The 15998-nt window shown below is 44.1% G+C and overlaps 1 protein-coding gene across 1 annotated transcript in view; it reads right to left on the bottom strand.

Annotated features, from left to right (window-relative positions):
• col25a1 (collagen type XXV alpha 1 chain) overlaps positions 1–15998 on the bottom strand; it is a 227159-nt gene that overhangs the window by 22338 nt on the left and 188823 nt on the right. Inside the window, exons 31-33 of the mRNA XM_078544797.1 lie at positions 13848–13874; positions 6716–6760; positions 3367–3453 (exon numbers count right to left, since the gene is read on the bottom strand). Of these exons, the coding sequence (XP_078400923.1) occupies positions 3367–3453; positions 6716–6760; positions 13848–13874 (159 nt within the window). The remainder of the gene's footprint in view (positions 1–3366; positions 3454–6715; positions 6761–13847; positions 13875–15998) is intronic.

Genomic DNA, 15998 nt, shown 5'->3' on the forward strand with positions numbered 1-15998 from the left:
TGAATGATCACCTCCGTTCCTCCAGGATAAGTCACTCTTCTCATCACTCTCAACTCACACTCACAAACCCATCACACATCCATAGGGATTTCACACCTCAAGGGGCAACATCATTAACTCTTACACACACCCTCACATCTCCATCAGGCTCATACCCTCTGGAGCTCCTATCCTCATTCTCGTTCATGGCTCCGTTCACCTCATAAACATTCCATGCAGTGCCATGTATCCTGCTCACACTCTCCATCTGTTCCCATGCAGGAGAAGCTAGCTCACATCAGCAGGGAGAGGTCCCAGACCGGGGGTGGAGTGGCCCACATTAGGCCCCTCACTCACTTTGAGGAGCATGCCATTTACTGACTGGTGAGGATGTGGACCCTGCCTGCAGCAACGGTGAGGTCGACAGCGACCACCCTCATGAGGATCCTGCACCACATCATCCCTCCCTCAACACAACTGTGAGTGCTTTCTCTCCTGTTTTTGACTCTGCTGCTTGCAATGATGATCTCTACGTTGGTTCACAAAGGAGCTCTGCCAAGGGCCCGACCTCCTCAGCCAGCCAATCCCTCAGCTTCATCCACGTCCTCATCTGCAGCCAAGAGGACACCTCCTCCACTGAAGAGGTGGAAATAGGCAGCCTGGAAGACGCGTCACAGTGCTTACCCACACCCTCCACCAGGCAGAGATACACGCCTCGGTGGGACCTAGATCTAGAGCAGGCTCAGGTTCAGAATCTGGTGGTCACTGCACGGAGACATGTCTGCAGCAGGAGGAGGAGGCAGGTTCATGCGAGCTCCCTGGCACTCGGAGGACTGCTGGGGAGGAGGCATCTGTGAGGTCTGAGTAAGATGATGAACCTCTGGATTTGGCCTTCCAACTCATCGTGGAGAGTCAGCAGAAGGCGGTGGAACATCACACAGAGCTCTTGGAAGCCCCCACAGAGTGGCATGTGAGTCGGAGAAGTGCGTCTGCCTGTTCTCTGATGCAGCAGCTCCCACATGTGCGCATATGGAGTTCTCCATGGGGAGGATGGCAGACGCCATAGAGACCCTGGTCCAGCAGAAAGCGGAGATGCACGTAGACCTGCACTCCACCATGGTAGCCATGGGTGAGTTCCTGCAGTGGCAACGTGAGGGGGAAACAGGGCACTGTGATGTACCTCCAGCTGCTCCTTCCCCTCAAGGGGTCAGGCTGGGGCTCTTGGGTATCCGAGGGGAGGAGGAGCGGCAGCTGGACATCCCTGGGTCATTCACTGAGGAATCTCAGAGGCTGTCCTCTCCCTCCAAGTCTCTTTTGCCTGTGAGCCCCTCAATCTCGTCCTCTGTCACTGCAGAGGAAGCAGCCGGCCCACGAGTAATTCTGGAGGGAGAAGTGTGTGTGTGGCAGGTACTTTTGGAGCCTCATGCAAGCACTTTCCCATGCATGCAGATCCTTCACATTTCACACTCATCTCAATGTCCTGAGCATTTTCAATGCTGCCTGCTGGGGTTCTCTTTCAGTTGTCCATCTGAGCAGACCTGCATCTCCGCCTACCCAATGATCACACCTCCATGCAGCATCTGATCTCACAGAATCTCAGAATTTTAATGGCACAGAAGGAGGCCATTCGGCCCATCGTGTCTGCACCGGCCATTGCCCTGCCTTTTCCCCATACCCCTGCACATTGTCTCTGTTTAAATAATCATCTATTGCCCTCCTGAATGCCTCGATTGAGCCTGCCTCCACCACACTTCCAGGCAGTGCATTCCAGACCCGCGCCCCTCACCGTGTGAAAAAGTTTGCTGTCGGGCTCCAGCATTTTCTGCTCCTCAGATGTCCGCGATGTGAGGAAGGCCCTGGTGGGTAAGCCCCGGCTTCTGCACGTCACACTTGTCAAGACGTGTTCTACACCGGCGTGTTTTCCTGCCGATGTGGTCGGACGATTCTGGCGGGCAGGCCTAATAATGATATGCTAATGTATTACAATGAGGTTCCTGATGTCCAATGGCGGACCACGTGGCCCACCATCGGCAGGCTGAGCTGGCGATCGCGAATTGGTTTCACTCTGTCGTGAAACCGATTGCGCCATATTGTCCGCTCACGCCACCGAACACACCCGACGCTGGTGGGCATGGGAAATCCTGGCCACTATTGGCAAAGTAATTGTACGAATGGATAATGCATTTGTATCAAATTTCTCTCATTGCTATGTTAAAGGTGGCACTGACTGGCCTTCAATCCACTGAAGAGGTTTGGGTCCTGTTGCAGATATTTCTAAGAAAAACCAATGCAGCCTGACTCTGAATTCCTAACGCACTGAATATGTTGATGTTTCATTATTACTAAATCATCTGAGCATCGCACCCTACTGATTTCCCCCAAACTCCTCAGTGATACAATGGAACAAATTTTATCAGTGTCATATTATACAGCACATGTTACATATTGGTCAGTAAATAAATAACAAGCACACCCTTCTTGCATTGGGATACATTAGTTGAGGGAAGGTCCAGTCATGCCGCATGCATTAAACCTGCAATGCAAAGAGGATCAGACCACTGCTTTGCATTATGACAGATTGGCTAATTAAATACTTCATGCAGGGTTGGTAGGAAAAAGAATACTGTACCAATTGGCAAGGGGCATCCAGCCCATCCAGGCCAGGCTGGCCTGGCTCCCCCTTTTCCCCCTTATTGCCTCGGAGTCCCTGTTTATTGAAATTAACTTGCATTGTTATTGACAAATGAATTGCTCCGCCTGCTGAGAGGCCAACACTTGATAGTTTACAAACAGGAGAGAGAAGCAGCTAATGATCACATGGGCAGTGTGTGGAGAGAGGGTTCCGTAATTTAAGCCAAGTTGGAAATATACAAGGACTGTGAAACTGAGCATCTTCCTATTTTCATTCTTAAAATCTCAATAATGCCTGCTTTAAATAAACAAATGCTCATTTTGTAAAACTGTTCTTGTGACTCCGTCTTGGATTGTATATTTCAAATCATAAATGGCAAGTTTGGAGCAAAACTGCAATATTGAAATCCTCTCCCCCCTCCAAAAAGAGAGGATCTGAAATGGTAAGGACTTTTAAATATGTGATGAGTTTGTGTGTGTCCATGTGAAGCTGTATGCCCCACTGCACATTAATTGTGATGGGATGGAAACCCCCTTTACACACATGAAACAAATCTTGTATGCACTATGACCAGAATGCCACAAGGCAAATGCTGTAGATGGTAAGTTTAGTAGAGCTGGTGCTCACTGTGAAATCCTCAGTTAAAATATTGAGTAAATTATTTCATCACGTGCACTGGGACCGTTAGACAAAACGTGCCTCTCTCTTTTGTTTGGCTTGAGATGTCTGAATACCAATACACAGCAGAGACATACCAATGGGCAAGGTGCATCTAATCCAGGGGCACCCTGTTCTCCTTTCTCCCCCTTTGGCCCTTTTTTGCCTTTCTTTCCCTTTTCCCCCTGTGGACACAATGGTTTGGTCAAAAAAAAAAGTTTTGTGAACTCAGACACTGTTACACGTACATTACGTCAAGCCAATTCGAACACTAAGAATTAAACGGTAAAAGAATAATAATGAGTTTAAAGCCAGAAAAACACTTGGCGGTTATAAAGAGTAAAGGGACTTCAGTGAGGATAAAGGGTGATATTAGAAAAAAAAAAGGGAAATTAGTGAGGTTGCAGGAGCACTTAGGAGTGAGTTATATTCAGAAAGAGGTAAAACTACAACTCATTATTGCAGTCAAATTAAGGGGTAAAAATTAAAAGGGTGGGGCAGGTCCATAGATGGGAACCAATATGCTTGGGTTTCAGAGGGCAGAGGGGGAAGGAGAAGGGTAGGTACCTCCAGGAAAGTGAAGCATGCTTCAATCTGAGCAACAGGAATAAGAAGCGTCTGGAAGAAATAACATTTCTACAGAGGAAGTGGCCCTTTGCGTTTACCTAAGAATGCTCTTGTGACCAACAGAAATCTGCTGTATAGTGCTTTGGCAATTTTCTACAGCAATGATACATGTTGCAGTCAGTGGTCACTGTCATCATTTAAGAGTGCTGCATAGGCAAAGGGAAAAGGACACCACCTCTACAAACTAGAAACAATTCAATCAGTTGTGCAACTGGAAGCAAAATGGAAATAAAATATAATCATTTAACACAGCCCTCCTAATGTTATGAGATATCTAACCGGCATAAATGTCTAACGACCAGGGAATTAAACCCTCAGAGAACATAATCCATGAAACATGGCATTTGGTCAATGAAAGTGCCATGTTTTTTTAAATTGATATATCCCTTGATATTTCAGTCTTTGAACAATTTCATTGATGAGGTTTGCTCTTGGAAAATTGCATGTACAAAACTTTATGATAATTTTTACAAAACGATGCCACTGTCTTTATTGCATTTCATATCAATTATGCTTCTAGTTCAAATATCTGACAGGGAAAGACTTGATTAAGATATTAGAGCTACTATTGTTGGATAACTCATACACTTAAAAGGAGGGCTGTGGATGGATAGCACACAGGGGTCAATTTTCTGAGTATGTGCTCCTGGCGAGGAGCTTTACCAGCTGGCAGCACATATTGGGAAGCTGCAGCACCACTGCCTGCAATCTCCTCACAATGTGCTGCGGACAAGGTTCCATGCCAGCATTGCGCACTCAGACAATCACCCCTATACAGCCTACAAGAGATGGATAATTTATACACTTTGAAAATGAACTGTTGATTGATAGCTCACACAGTACACAGCCTAGAAACTACTGTCTATTATATCAGCAGATGAATGCTTATTGTATTTCTCTGTTCACTATTTTTAATGGAAAATTTAAACTTTTAAAAATAATATGCTAACACTTAGTGGACAGAGGAATACCATAGGAAGTTGTTAAGTATCCATCCAATTATGTTGCCACTTCTCAGCCTAAATAAATGGATGTGGTAGGTTGGTTTGTACAGTCGACACAAAATGGACAACTCATGCAGTCTACATCAAAGCATTGGATGGACACAGTTTATGCAGTCTATAGAGTTTATGGATAGTTTTACAGTCAATAGGAGAGCAGTGGATGTCTAGTTCATGCCATTAGTCAGCTCATACAAGACCACAATAAAGCTATGGATGGATTGCTCATGCAGCCTAAAAAGTGCTCTCCAAATGAACATCTCTGTGCTTTATTAAAAAACATACGTCTAAATCCAAATGCCAAAGCTTCAGTATTCCTTATTAACTTGTTTAATCAACCACTTTCCAATGCCGCATTCAGTTTTACTTTGCTATTATTGGCTTCACGAGCTCATCAAAATAAGCACCTTATTTTTAGATCAAATGCTTTAAGCCGTCAAATGGTAAAGTAATCAGGAAAACTTATTTAATTTTTTGTTGTTGCAAAAATAAAGATTATGCAAAATTATTGGACGGAGGAGAATCATAGTGAAGGTAATCTAGACCACTTGCATACATCCCCTAGTTAGTGAGAAGCAAAAGCGGGAGATTGCCTGTTCCAGTTTCTTGAGCCCAACAGACCTAAATTTCCTAGAAAGACCCAAAAAAGAAACAGCCAGGGCTAGGGGCTCCTCCTGCTGATAAATTTAGTAGAAAACAAGATTTTTGAGGGGTTTTCTTAATGAAGCTTTTCGGTAAAACAGTGGGAGTACATCAAGTGAAAAACTAAACTAAAAAAAATAGATACCTAGTACCTTAGTCACAAAAACATGGAACAGGTAATGAACTAAGATCTAGGAAAAATGGTGAATTCAGCATTATTGGTAGAGCTTTACACGATTAACACAACTGGGATAATTTCAAGTATAAAAATCTTGTGCATGTTGACACTGCTGGCATCATTTTTAATTAAGTTTTAAATCAACATACAAGATTAATTATGAATAGAAATAAAAGCAAAATACTACGGGATGCTGCAGTTCCAGAGAAGAGTCATATTGGATTCATAAAGTTAATTCTGTGTCTCTCTCCACAGATGCTGCTAGAACTGCTGAGGTTTTCCAGCACTTTCTGTTTATAATGGAAATCCTTCTATGTAAACAGCTGCTTATAATAATGTGTTTACAGGTTCTACCTATTAGGCAGTGCTTTGTAACAAGTCTCCCTGTCAACATGTATATTTATTAACCGATCTTGCGAAATATCATAGTCAATTTACTATCAAAATAAACCAACTGTTTAAAGCTCGGGGGTAAATGAAAACTGTTCCACCATTGAGAACTGTAGACACTGTTGCCTGACTTATACTTCAGACACAAACCAATTAGTAAAATAATGAACCAAGTTATAACATTTATATAATGTTCTTAACACATCATAATCTCCACCAAGTATTTTTGTTTGATGTTTAATCCCTGCTCCTTATTTTTATCTGTTAATGATTGTCCATATAACATTGAATATGATATATAAATAGTTTGGAATGAATTGAGAAATAATCTGAGTGAATTAACTGCAATGTATTCCATCAGTTCAATAATTTTCTTTAGTACTTCACTGTACAGTGTTCAGTTACAATTGCAAGGCTATACAATAGGCATATATAGAGTAAACAGAGGGCTACCTCACTCACTGTATTGTGTTGTATCCATTGCAAACTAAAAAGGAATACTGGAGCTCTAAGTGCATTTGGTTCTCATGCTCACGGATCATTTCATTTCACCAACAACAGAAACAGCCATTTGAACACACTCGTAATTAAGCATATCTGTAACTGCACCTTTTCTCCCCTCTCTCCTCTATCTCCTTTAGGACCAGAGAAACCCTGAAAGAAAAAAAAGTAATCAAAATAACTCTGAATAAATTTGCAATGCTTGCTCTGGAAAAATGAAATTACAAAATAATCTGTTTATTCAGACAGCTGGGAAGAGTGTCCTGCAGTCAGCATCGCTGTGAAGCAGACTGGGAAGAGTGTCCTGCAGTCAGCATCACTGTGAAGTAGCCTGGGAAGAGTGTCCTGCAGTCAGTATCACAATCTGCACTGGAGTGCTGCTTTGGGAGTTCGGTGAGGAGGGAACGAGGTGATCCTTTGAGTACAGTGAGCATGGTTGGGTAAGTATTTACTACTTTTATCGCTTATAGTTTTTAAGGTCTTATTTTGTGGTTCATCATTTGTAAGGGCTGTATTCTGTAACAACAAGGACCAGGGAAGAAAGGCCCGAGAGTATTTGATATTAAGTATCTTCCAAAAGGTTTAATTTAATTTAAAGGGGTAAATCATGGCAGGAGAGCTCAAGGCCGTGGTGTGCTCCTCCTGCTCTATGTGGGAAGCTGGGAACATTTCCAGTGCCCGGGGCCAGTATGTGTGTGGGAAGTGTCTCCAGCTGCAGCTCCTGGAAGCCCGGGTTTCGGAGCTGGAATGGTGGCTGGGGACACGGTGGAGCATCCGCGAGGCGGAGAGTATCATGGATAGCACGTATAGGGAGATGGTCACACCGCAGGCTGAGTCCACAGGCAGGAAGGGAATGGGTGACCACCAGGCACAGCAAGAGGGCTAGGCAGGCGGTGCAGGAATTTCCTATGGCTATTTCCCTGCAAAACAGATATACCGTTTTGGATATTGTTGAGGGGAATGACTGTCAGGGGAAAGCAGCAACAGCCAAATTCGTTGCACTACGGTTGGCCCTGCTGCACAGGGGATGAGTAAGAAGCGGTGGGAATGCAATAGTTATAGGGCTTCAATTGTAAGGGCAATAGATAGGCATTTCTCTGGCCGCAAACAAATCTTCAGGATGGTATGTTGCCTCCCTGGTGCTAGGGACAAGGATGTCTCAGAGCGGCTAGAGGACATTTTGAAGGGGGAGGGTGAACAGCCAGTGGTCGTGGTACACATTGGTACAAACGACATAGGTAAAAAAAGGGATGAGGTCCTAAAAGCAGAATATAGGGAGTTAGGAAGGAAGTTGAAAAGTAGGACCTCAACGGTAGTGATCTCAGGATTCCTACCAGTGCCACGTGCTAGTCAGAGTAGAAATAGCAGGATATATTGGATGAATACGTGGCTGAAGAGATGGTGTGAGGGGGAGGGTTTCAGATTCCTGGGGCATTGGGACCGGTTCTGGGGGAGGTGGGACCAGTACAGTCTGGACGGGTTACACCTGGGCAGGACCGGGACTGATGTCCTAGGGGGAATATTTGCTAGAGTGGTTGGGGAGGGTTTAAACTAACATGGCAGGGGGATGGGAACCTATGCAAGGAATCAGAGGAAGGGGAATCAAAGACAAGAAGAAAAGATAGAAAGGGGAATAAGAAAAGTGATAGGCAGAGAAATCAAGGGCAAGAATCAAACAGGGCCTCAGTGAAAAATAGTGGGAATGGGACAAGTAATGTTAAAAAGACAAGCCTTAAGGCTTTGTGCCTTAACATGAGGAGCATTTGCAATAAAGTGGATGAATTAACCGCGCAAATAGATGTAAACAGGTATGATATAGTCGGGATTACAGAGACATGGCTACAGGGTGACCAGTGATGGGAATTGAACATCCAGGGGTATTCAGTATTTAGGAAGGACAGACAAAAAGGAAAAGGCTGTGGAGTTGCATTGCTGGTTAAAGAGGAAATTAACGCAATAGTGAGGAAAGATATTAGCTCCAACGATGTGGAATCTGTATGGGTAGAGCTGAGAAACACTAACGGGCAAAAAACATTAGTGGGGGTTGTATGTAGACCCCCAAGCTGTAGTGATGTTGGGAATGGCATTAAACAGGAAATTAGAGATGCATGTAAAAAAGGAACATCTTAATTATGGGTGACTTTAATCTGCATATAGGTTGGACAAATCAAATTAGTAACAATACCGTGGAGGAGGAATTCCTGGAGTGTATACGGGATGTTTTTCTGGACCAATACGTTGAGGAACCAACTAGAGAACAGGCCATCCTCGACTGGGTATTGTGTAATGAGAGAGGAATAATTGGCAAAATAAAGTGCGAGGCCCCTTGGGGATGAGCGACCATAATATGATAGAATTCTTCATCAAGATGGAGAGTGACATAGTTGATTCTGAGACTAGGGTCCTGAATCTTAATAAAGGAAACTACGATCGTATGAGGCGCGAGTTGGCTATGATGGATTGGGAAACGTTACTTAAAGGGACGACGGTGGATAGGCAATGGCAAACATTCAAAGAGTGCATGGGTGAACTGCAACCATTGTTTATTCCTGTTTAGCACAAAAGTAAAACAGGAAAGGTGGCCAAACCATGGCTTACAAGGGAAATTAGAGATGGTATTAGATCCAAGGAAGAGGCATACAAATTGGCTGAAAAAAACAACAGACCTGAGGATTGGGAGCAGCTTAGAATTCAGCAAAGGAGGACCGAGGGATTGATTAAGAAGGGGAAAATAGAATGCGAGAGTAAGCTTGCGGGGAACATAAAAACTGACTGTAAAAGTTTCTATAGGTATGTGAAGAGAAAAAGATTGGTGAAAACAAATGTAGGTCCCTTACAGTCAGAAACAGGGGAATTTATAATGGGGATCAAAGAAATGGCTGACCAACTAAATACATACTTTGGTTCTGTCTTCACAAAAGAGGACACAAATAACATACCATAAATGTTGGGGAACACAGGGTTTAGTGAGAGGGAAGAACTGAAAGAAATCAGTATTAGTAGGGAAATGGTATTGGGGAAATTGATGGGATTGAAGGCCGATAAATCCCCAGGGCCTGATAATCTACATCCCAGAGTACTTAAGGAAGTGGCCCGAGAAATAGTGGATGCATTGGTGGTCATCTTCCGAGATTCGATAGACTCTGGAACAGTTGCTACGGATTGGAGGGTAGCTAATGTAACTCCACTATTTAAAAAGGGAGGCAGAGAGAAAACAGGGAATTATAGACCAGTCAGCCTGAAGTCGGTAGTGGGGGAAATTCTAGAGTCCATGATAAAAGATTTAATAGCTGAGCGCATGGAAAACCGTGGCAGAATCAAACAGAGTCAGCATGGATTTACGAAAGGGAAATCATGCTTGACAAATCTACTGAACTTTTTCGAGGATGTAACTAGTAAAGTTGATGATTGGGAGCCAGTGGATGTGGTTTATTTGGACTTTCAGAAGGCTTTCGACAAAGTCCCACATAAGAGATTAGCGTGTAAAATTAAAGCGCATGGGATTGGGTGTAGTGTATTGAGATGGATAGAAAACTGGTTGGCAGACAGGAAACAAAGAGTAGGAATAAATGGGTCTTTTTCCGAATGGCAGGCAGTGACTACTGGGGTACCACAGGGATCGGCGCTGGGACCCCAGCTATTCACAATATACATCAATGATTTAGATGAGGGAACTAAATGTAATATCTCCAAATTTGCAGATGACACAAAGCTGGGTGGGAGGGTGAGCTGTGAGGAGGATGCAGAGATGCTTCAGTGTGATTTGGACAAGCTGAGTGAGTGGGCAAATGCATGGCAGATGCAGTATAATGTGGATAAATGTAAGGTTATCCACTTTGATAGCAAAAACAGGAAGGCAGATTATTATCTGAATGGCTATAAATTGAGACAGTGGAATGTGCAACAAGACCTGGGTGTCCTTGTACACCAGTCGCTGAAGGTAAGTATGCAGGTGCTGCAGGAGGTAAAGAAGGCAAATGGTATGTTGGCCTTCATAGCGAGAGGATTCGAGTACAGGAGCAGAGATGTCTTGCTGCAATTATACAGGGCCTTGGTGAGACCACACCTGGAATATTGTGTGCAGTTTTGGTCTCCTTATCTGAGGAAGGATGTTCTTGCTATAGAGGGAGTGCAGTGAAGGTTTACCAGACTGATTCCTGGGATGGCGGGACTGACATATGAGGAGAGATTGAGTCGGTTAGGATTATATTTGCTGGAGTTCAGAAGAATGAGGGGGGATCTCATAGAAGCCTATAAAATTCTAACAGGACTAGACAGGGTAGATGCAGGAAGAATGTTCCCGATGGTGGGGGAGTCCAGAACCAGGGGTCACAGTCTGAGGATACGGGGTAGACCATTTAGGACTGAGATGCAGAGAAATTTCTTCACCCAGAGAATGGTGGGCCTGTTGAATTCGCTATCACAGAAAGTAGTTGAGGCCAAAACATTGTATGTTTTCAAGAAGGAGTTAGATATAGCTCTTGGGGTGAGAGGGATCAAAGACCATAAGACCATAAGACATAGGAGCAGAAATTAGGCCAATCGGCCCATCGAGTCTGCTCCGCCATTCAATCATGGCTGATAAGTTTCTCAACCCATTCTCCCGCCTTCTCCCCGTAACCTTTGATCCCCTTACCAATCAAGAACCTATCTATCTCAGTCTTAAATACACTCAATGACCTGGCCTCCACAGCCTTCTGTGGCAATGAATTCCATGGATTCACCACTCTCTGGCTAAAGAAGTTTCTCCTCATCTCTGTTCTAAAAGGTCTTCCCTTTACTCTGAGGCTGTGCCCTCGGGTCCTAGTCTCTCCTACTAATGGAAACATCTTCCCCACGTCCACTCTATCCAGGCCTTTCAGTATTCTGTAAGTTTCAATCAGATCCCCCCTCATCCTTCTAAACTCCATCGAGTATAGACCCAGAGTCCTCAAACATTCCTCATATGTTAAGCCTTTCATTCCTGGGATCATTCTTGTGAACCTCCTCTGGACCCTCTCCAGGGCCAGCACATCCTTCCTGAGATACGGGGCCCAAAATTGCTCACAATATTCTAAATGCGGTCTGACCAGAGCCTTATAAAGCCTCAGCAGCACATCCCTGTTTTTATATTCTAGTCCTCTCGAAATAAATGCCAACATTGCATTTGCCTTCCTAACTACCAACTCAACCTGCAAGTTAACCTTAAGAGATTCCTGGACTAGGACTCCCAAGTCCCTTTGCACTCCAGATTTCTGAATTCTCTCCCCATTTAGAAAATAGTCCATGCCTCTATTCTTCCTACCAAAATGCATGACCTCACACTTCCCCACGTTGTATTCCATCTGCCACTTCTTTGCCCATTCTCCTAACCTGTCCAAATGTCCAAATCCTTCTGCAGCCTCCCCGTCTCCTCAATACTACCTGTCCCTCCACCTATCTTTGTATCATCTGCAAACTTAACCAGGATGCCCTCAGTTCCTTCATCTAGATCATTAATGTATAAAGTGAAATGTTGTGGTCCCAACACTGACCCCTGCGGAACTCCACTGGTCACCGGCCGCCATCCTGAGAAGGACCCCCCTATCCCCACTCTCTGCCTCCTGCCAGACAGCCAATCTTCTATCCATGCTAATACCTTGCCTCTAACGCCATGGGCTCTTATCTTACTGAGCAGCCTCCTGTGCGGCACCTTATCAAAGGCCTTCTGAAAGTCCAAGTAGATAACATCCATTGGCTTTCCTTTGTCTAACCTACTTGTTACCTCCTCAAAGAATTCTAACAGATTTGTCAGGCATGACCTCCCCTTGATGAAACCATGCTGACTTTGCCTGATTTTACCATGCACTTCCAAGTATTCTGAAATTTCATCCTTAATAAGAGACTCTAAAATCTTACCAACGACCGACGTCAGGCTAATCAGCCTATAACTTCCCGGCTTTTGCCTCACTCCCTTCTTAAACAGGGGGGTTACATTAGCGATTTTCCAGTCCTCTGGGACCCTCCCTGACTCCAGTGATTCCTGAAAGATCACCACTATCTCTTTAGCTATCTCCTTCAGAACTCTGGGGTGTAATCCATCTGGTCCAGGTGATTTAGCCACCTTCAGACCTCTCAGTTTTCCTAGCACATTCTCCTTGGTAATGGCCACCATACTACCTCTGCCCCCCGACTCTCTTGAACTTTGGGGATGTCACTCATGTCTTCCACTGTGAAGACTGATGCAAAGTACCTATTCAGTTCCTCCGCCATTTCTTTGTTCCCCAATACTACTTCTCCAGCGTCATTTTCCAGCGGCCCAATGTCCACGTTTGCCTCTCTCTCACCCTTTATATATCTAAAAATCTGTTGCAATCTTCTTTTATATTACTGGCTAGTTTACCCTCATATTTAATCTTCTCCCTCCTTATTTCTTCTTTAGTTGTCCTCTGTTGGTCTTTGTAGGCTTCCCAATCCCCTGGTTTCCCACTGCTCTTTGCCGCATTGTATGCTTTCTCTTTAGCTTTTATGCTGTCCCTGACTTCCCTTGTCAGCCATGGATGCCTCATCCTCCCTTTAGTATGCTTCTTCTTCCTAAGGATGAATTTTTGCTGTGTCTCCCAAATTACTCCCAGAAACTCCTGCCATTGCTGTTCCACTGTCTTTCCTGCTAGGCTCATCTCCCAGTCAATTCTGGCCAGCTCCTCCCTCAAGGATATGGGGAGAAAGCGGGAGCAGGCTATTGAGTTGGATGATGAGCCATGATCATGATGAATTGCGGAGCAGGCTTGAAGGGCTGAATGGCCTACTCCTGCTCCTAGTTTCTGTGTTTCTGTTTCATTTTACTGGTTTAAAAGGGAGCAGTTTTCTCCCCCCTCAATCTCCACTTGTTTCCTTCTTACTCCTAATTTCCTAATTTTAACCCATGTCCCTGGTATTTAAATCCTTTGCCAGAATAAATAATTTGCCTTGATTAATTCGGTCAGTTCCTTTCATTTTCTTAAAAGGTAAGAAAGGCGTCCAACTTTCTTAACATCTATTCATCAGTTAAATATCTGATATGTGGAATAAGCTCTGTTGCTCACCTCTACACTTCCTTAATAGCAATAATATTTCCAAAAATCATTTTTAAGCAATGTGAAATCTATAAATAAAGTAAACAAAATTTGGAAAAAAGGTTAAATATTTAACAAATTCTGGATTATTCTTTTTTGAGTGAACACAATTGGAATCCTTAGAAACAAGACTGCAAGAAACAGAGTATAAAGGAAATAGGACTTACGTCCAACCCTGGATCTCCATCGATACCCTGTCAAAGAACAACATAGACGTAATGACTGACATATCTGCTTCCAACTTTTATATTAAGTGCAGTATTCACATATTGTAATTTCCTGTGGGTGGCTGTTAACTAATTTATAACAACATGTTTTATCCAAGATACATCCAACACTGTCCAAAGTGATAAGTAAAATCTAATAGATGATGTTAGATGCTGCCGTTTTCTTTATGCTACTGTAATGATTGCTCATTCATACCTCAGTTGAGTGTCTCTTTAATCCTGAATGCTTTTTCACTAAAACACAGGGGTGAATTTCCATGGAGATTGGTCCTATTTCTGTGGAAGAGCCAGGGAAATCCTGAGAAAACTGTGAAGACACCATTTTTCTGAAGCTCCATGTCTCATCAGTTACAGAAGGATGTGCTGCCTGTGCAAATTCACACTCACATTCTGGGAAATTGTGAATGTAGGACTTGTTGAGGGCAACTTATTCATTAACTAACTAGAACATAGCAATTCCAGGGTTCCCTGGCCTATATAATATACATAGGTGACAATCCAGGTGCAGCCATTTTCGGAGACCTGATGGGGTTGCATGTCAATCAAGCAGTTATCTGCTTGCCATTGGGGCTTCCGTGCCTTTAAAGGTGAAGAGCCTGCCCTTAAGAACTGTTGGCCAATCAGAGGGTCGACCACCAGCAGTGGTGGCCATTTATGCAGCACTTCCTGGAGCAGCCATGATGGAACAGGCTCCGGAACACAGGGGAATGGGTCAGGCTTGCCGGGGCCAGTGAGGCAGGCCCAAATGAGGGGAGCAAGGGTCATTGTGGAGGCCGGAGGTGTTGGGGGTGGTGGGGAGGTGGGGGGGGGCTGGGGGGGAGGTTAAGGCTGGTTCTTGAAGCGGGGTTGACCCTCGCTGCTGGTGAAGTTCTCTGTGCGCCACAGGGTGCCACCAGCCTCTTGAGGCCAGAGGGAAGCTGCCAACTTTTATTGGGCAGCCTCCCCATGAGCATAATCCGCTCCAACTGACCCAACCCCCTTGATTGAATAGGGATTAACCCCTAAGTGGTCATTAACCTCTGGAATGGATGTCTTCAACTTTCAACCTTTCTCATCCCTGACTTAATTGGGGACAGGGGGTGGGGGGCGGGGGTTCGGACAGCGATGGGCTCTCTGCCGCTTGCCTTCCCTCCCAATTATATGGCTCTCCTGCCTCCCAGGCCACGTTAAATTCTGCCCATAGTTGTAGCTATCAGGGTTCTTTAAATGGTGGTTGATTTGTTCCGCCAGATTATTGCTCAGGCAGCGTGAACGATAATCTACCCCAGTTTGTCCGGCAATTTATTCATTAACTAGCTAAAGCACAAAACATCTGCAAATATAGTCTTTACACACTATGCTTGGGTAGCTGAGAAACCAGTATGCACCAGGTTTTCAACCAAAGGTCAAGTTTTTCCCACTATATAGCTTCCATCTTCAAAATGAATTGTGAGACATGCAAGGTTGAGAAAGGAGCTGTGTTAAACTTTAAAACAAGTTAAAATAGATAGAATAAGCAAAGTAATTAGAAATAATGCTTCAAAATTGCTGTAAAGAGAGACATGTTGCTGAAGCTTTTCACCTTGCACGCATCAGGACAAATGTAACAGTGCCAAATTACAAATGATCACAACATTTTATAACTACAGGAGGAAAGGGTGCTGATTGGTTGGCAAATCAACTCTGATTGGTCAAGGTGTTGCCATGGAGAAAACAATGGGGTACTATAGGTTCCCTAAGCTCCAGGGTAATTTTAAAAAGGTGCAAGGCTTGGACATGTTCCTTTTATTTGCTGGGAACGGCTCTCTGCGTAAAATGTATGTCACTTCTGGCCAGTATAAATGCGCCACATTATGAGCTTGACTGATTATCTTAAATTGGTTGTTAGTGTAGCTATTAGCGCACTCAGGATTGTTCAGCAAGTGCTGCCCAATTGTGGAATCACATCTAACAATAGACGTTTTGGGTTCTGCAAACATGGGCTGGTTGAGTACGGTCTGTACTCTGCCTATTATGAACAACTGAGGGAACATGCTGTTTGATTTGATCAGCCAATCATTGGGACATAAGGCCTACATGTACCTGGTATCGCATCAGCATTGAAATTCATAC

Source organism: Cetorhinus maximus, chromosome 1 (genome assembly GCF_964194155.1).
Source record: "Cetorhinus maximus chromosome 1, sCetMax3.hap1.1, whole genome shotgun sequence".
NCBI lineage: Eukaryota > Metazoa > Chordata > Chondrichthyes > Lamniformes > Cetorhinidae > Cetorhinus > Cetorhinus maximus.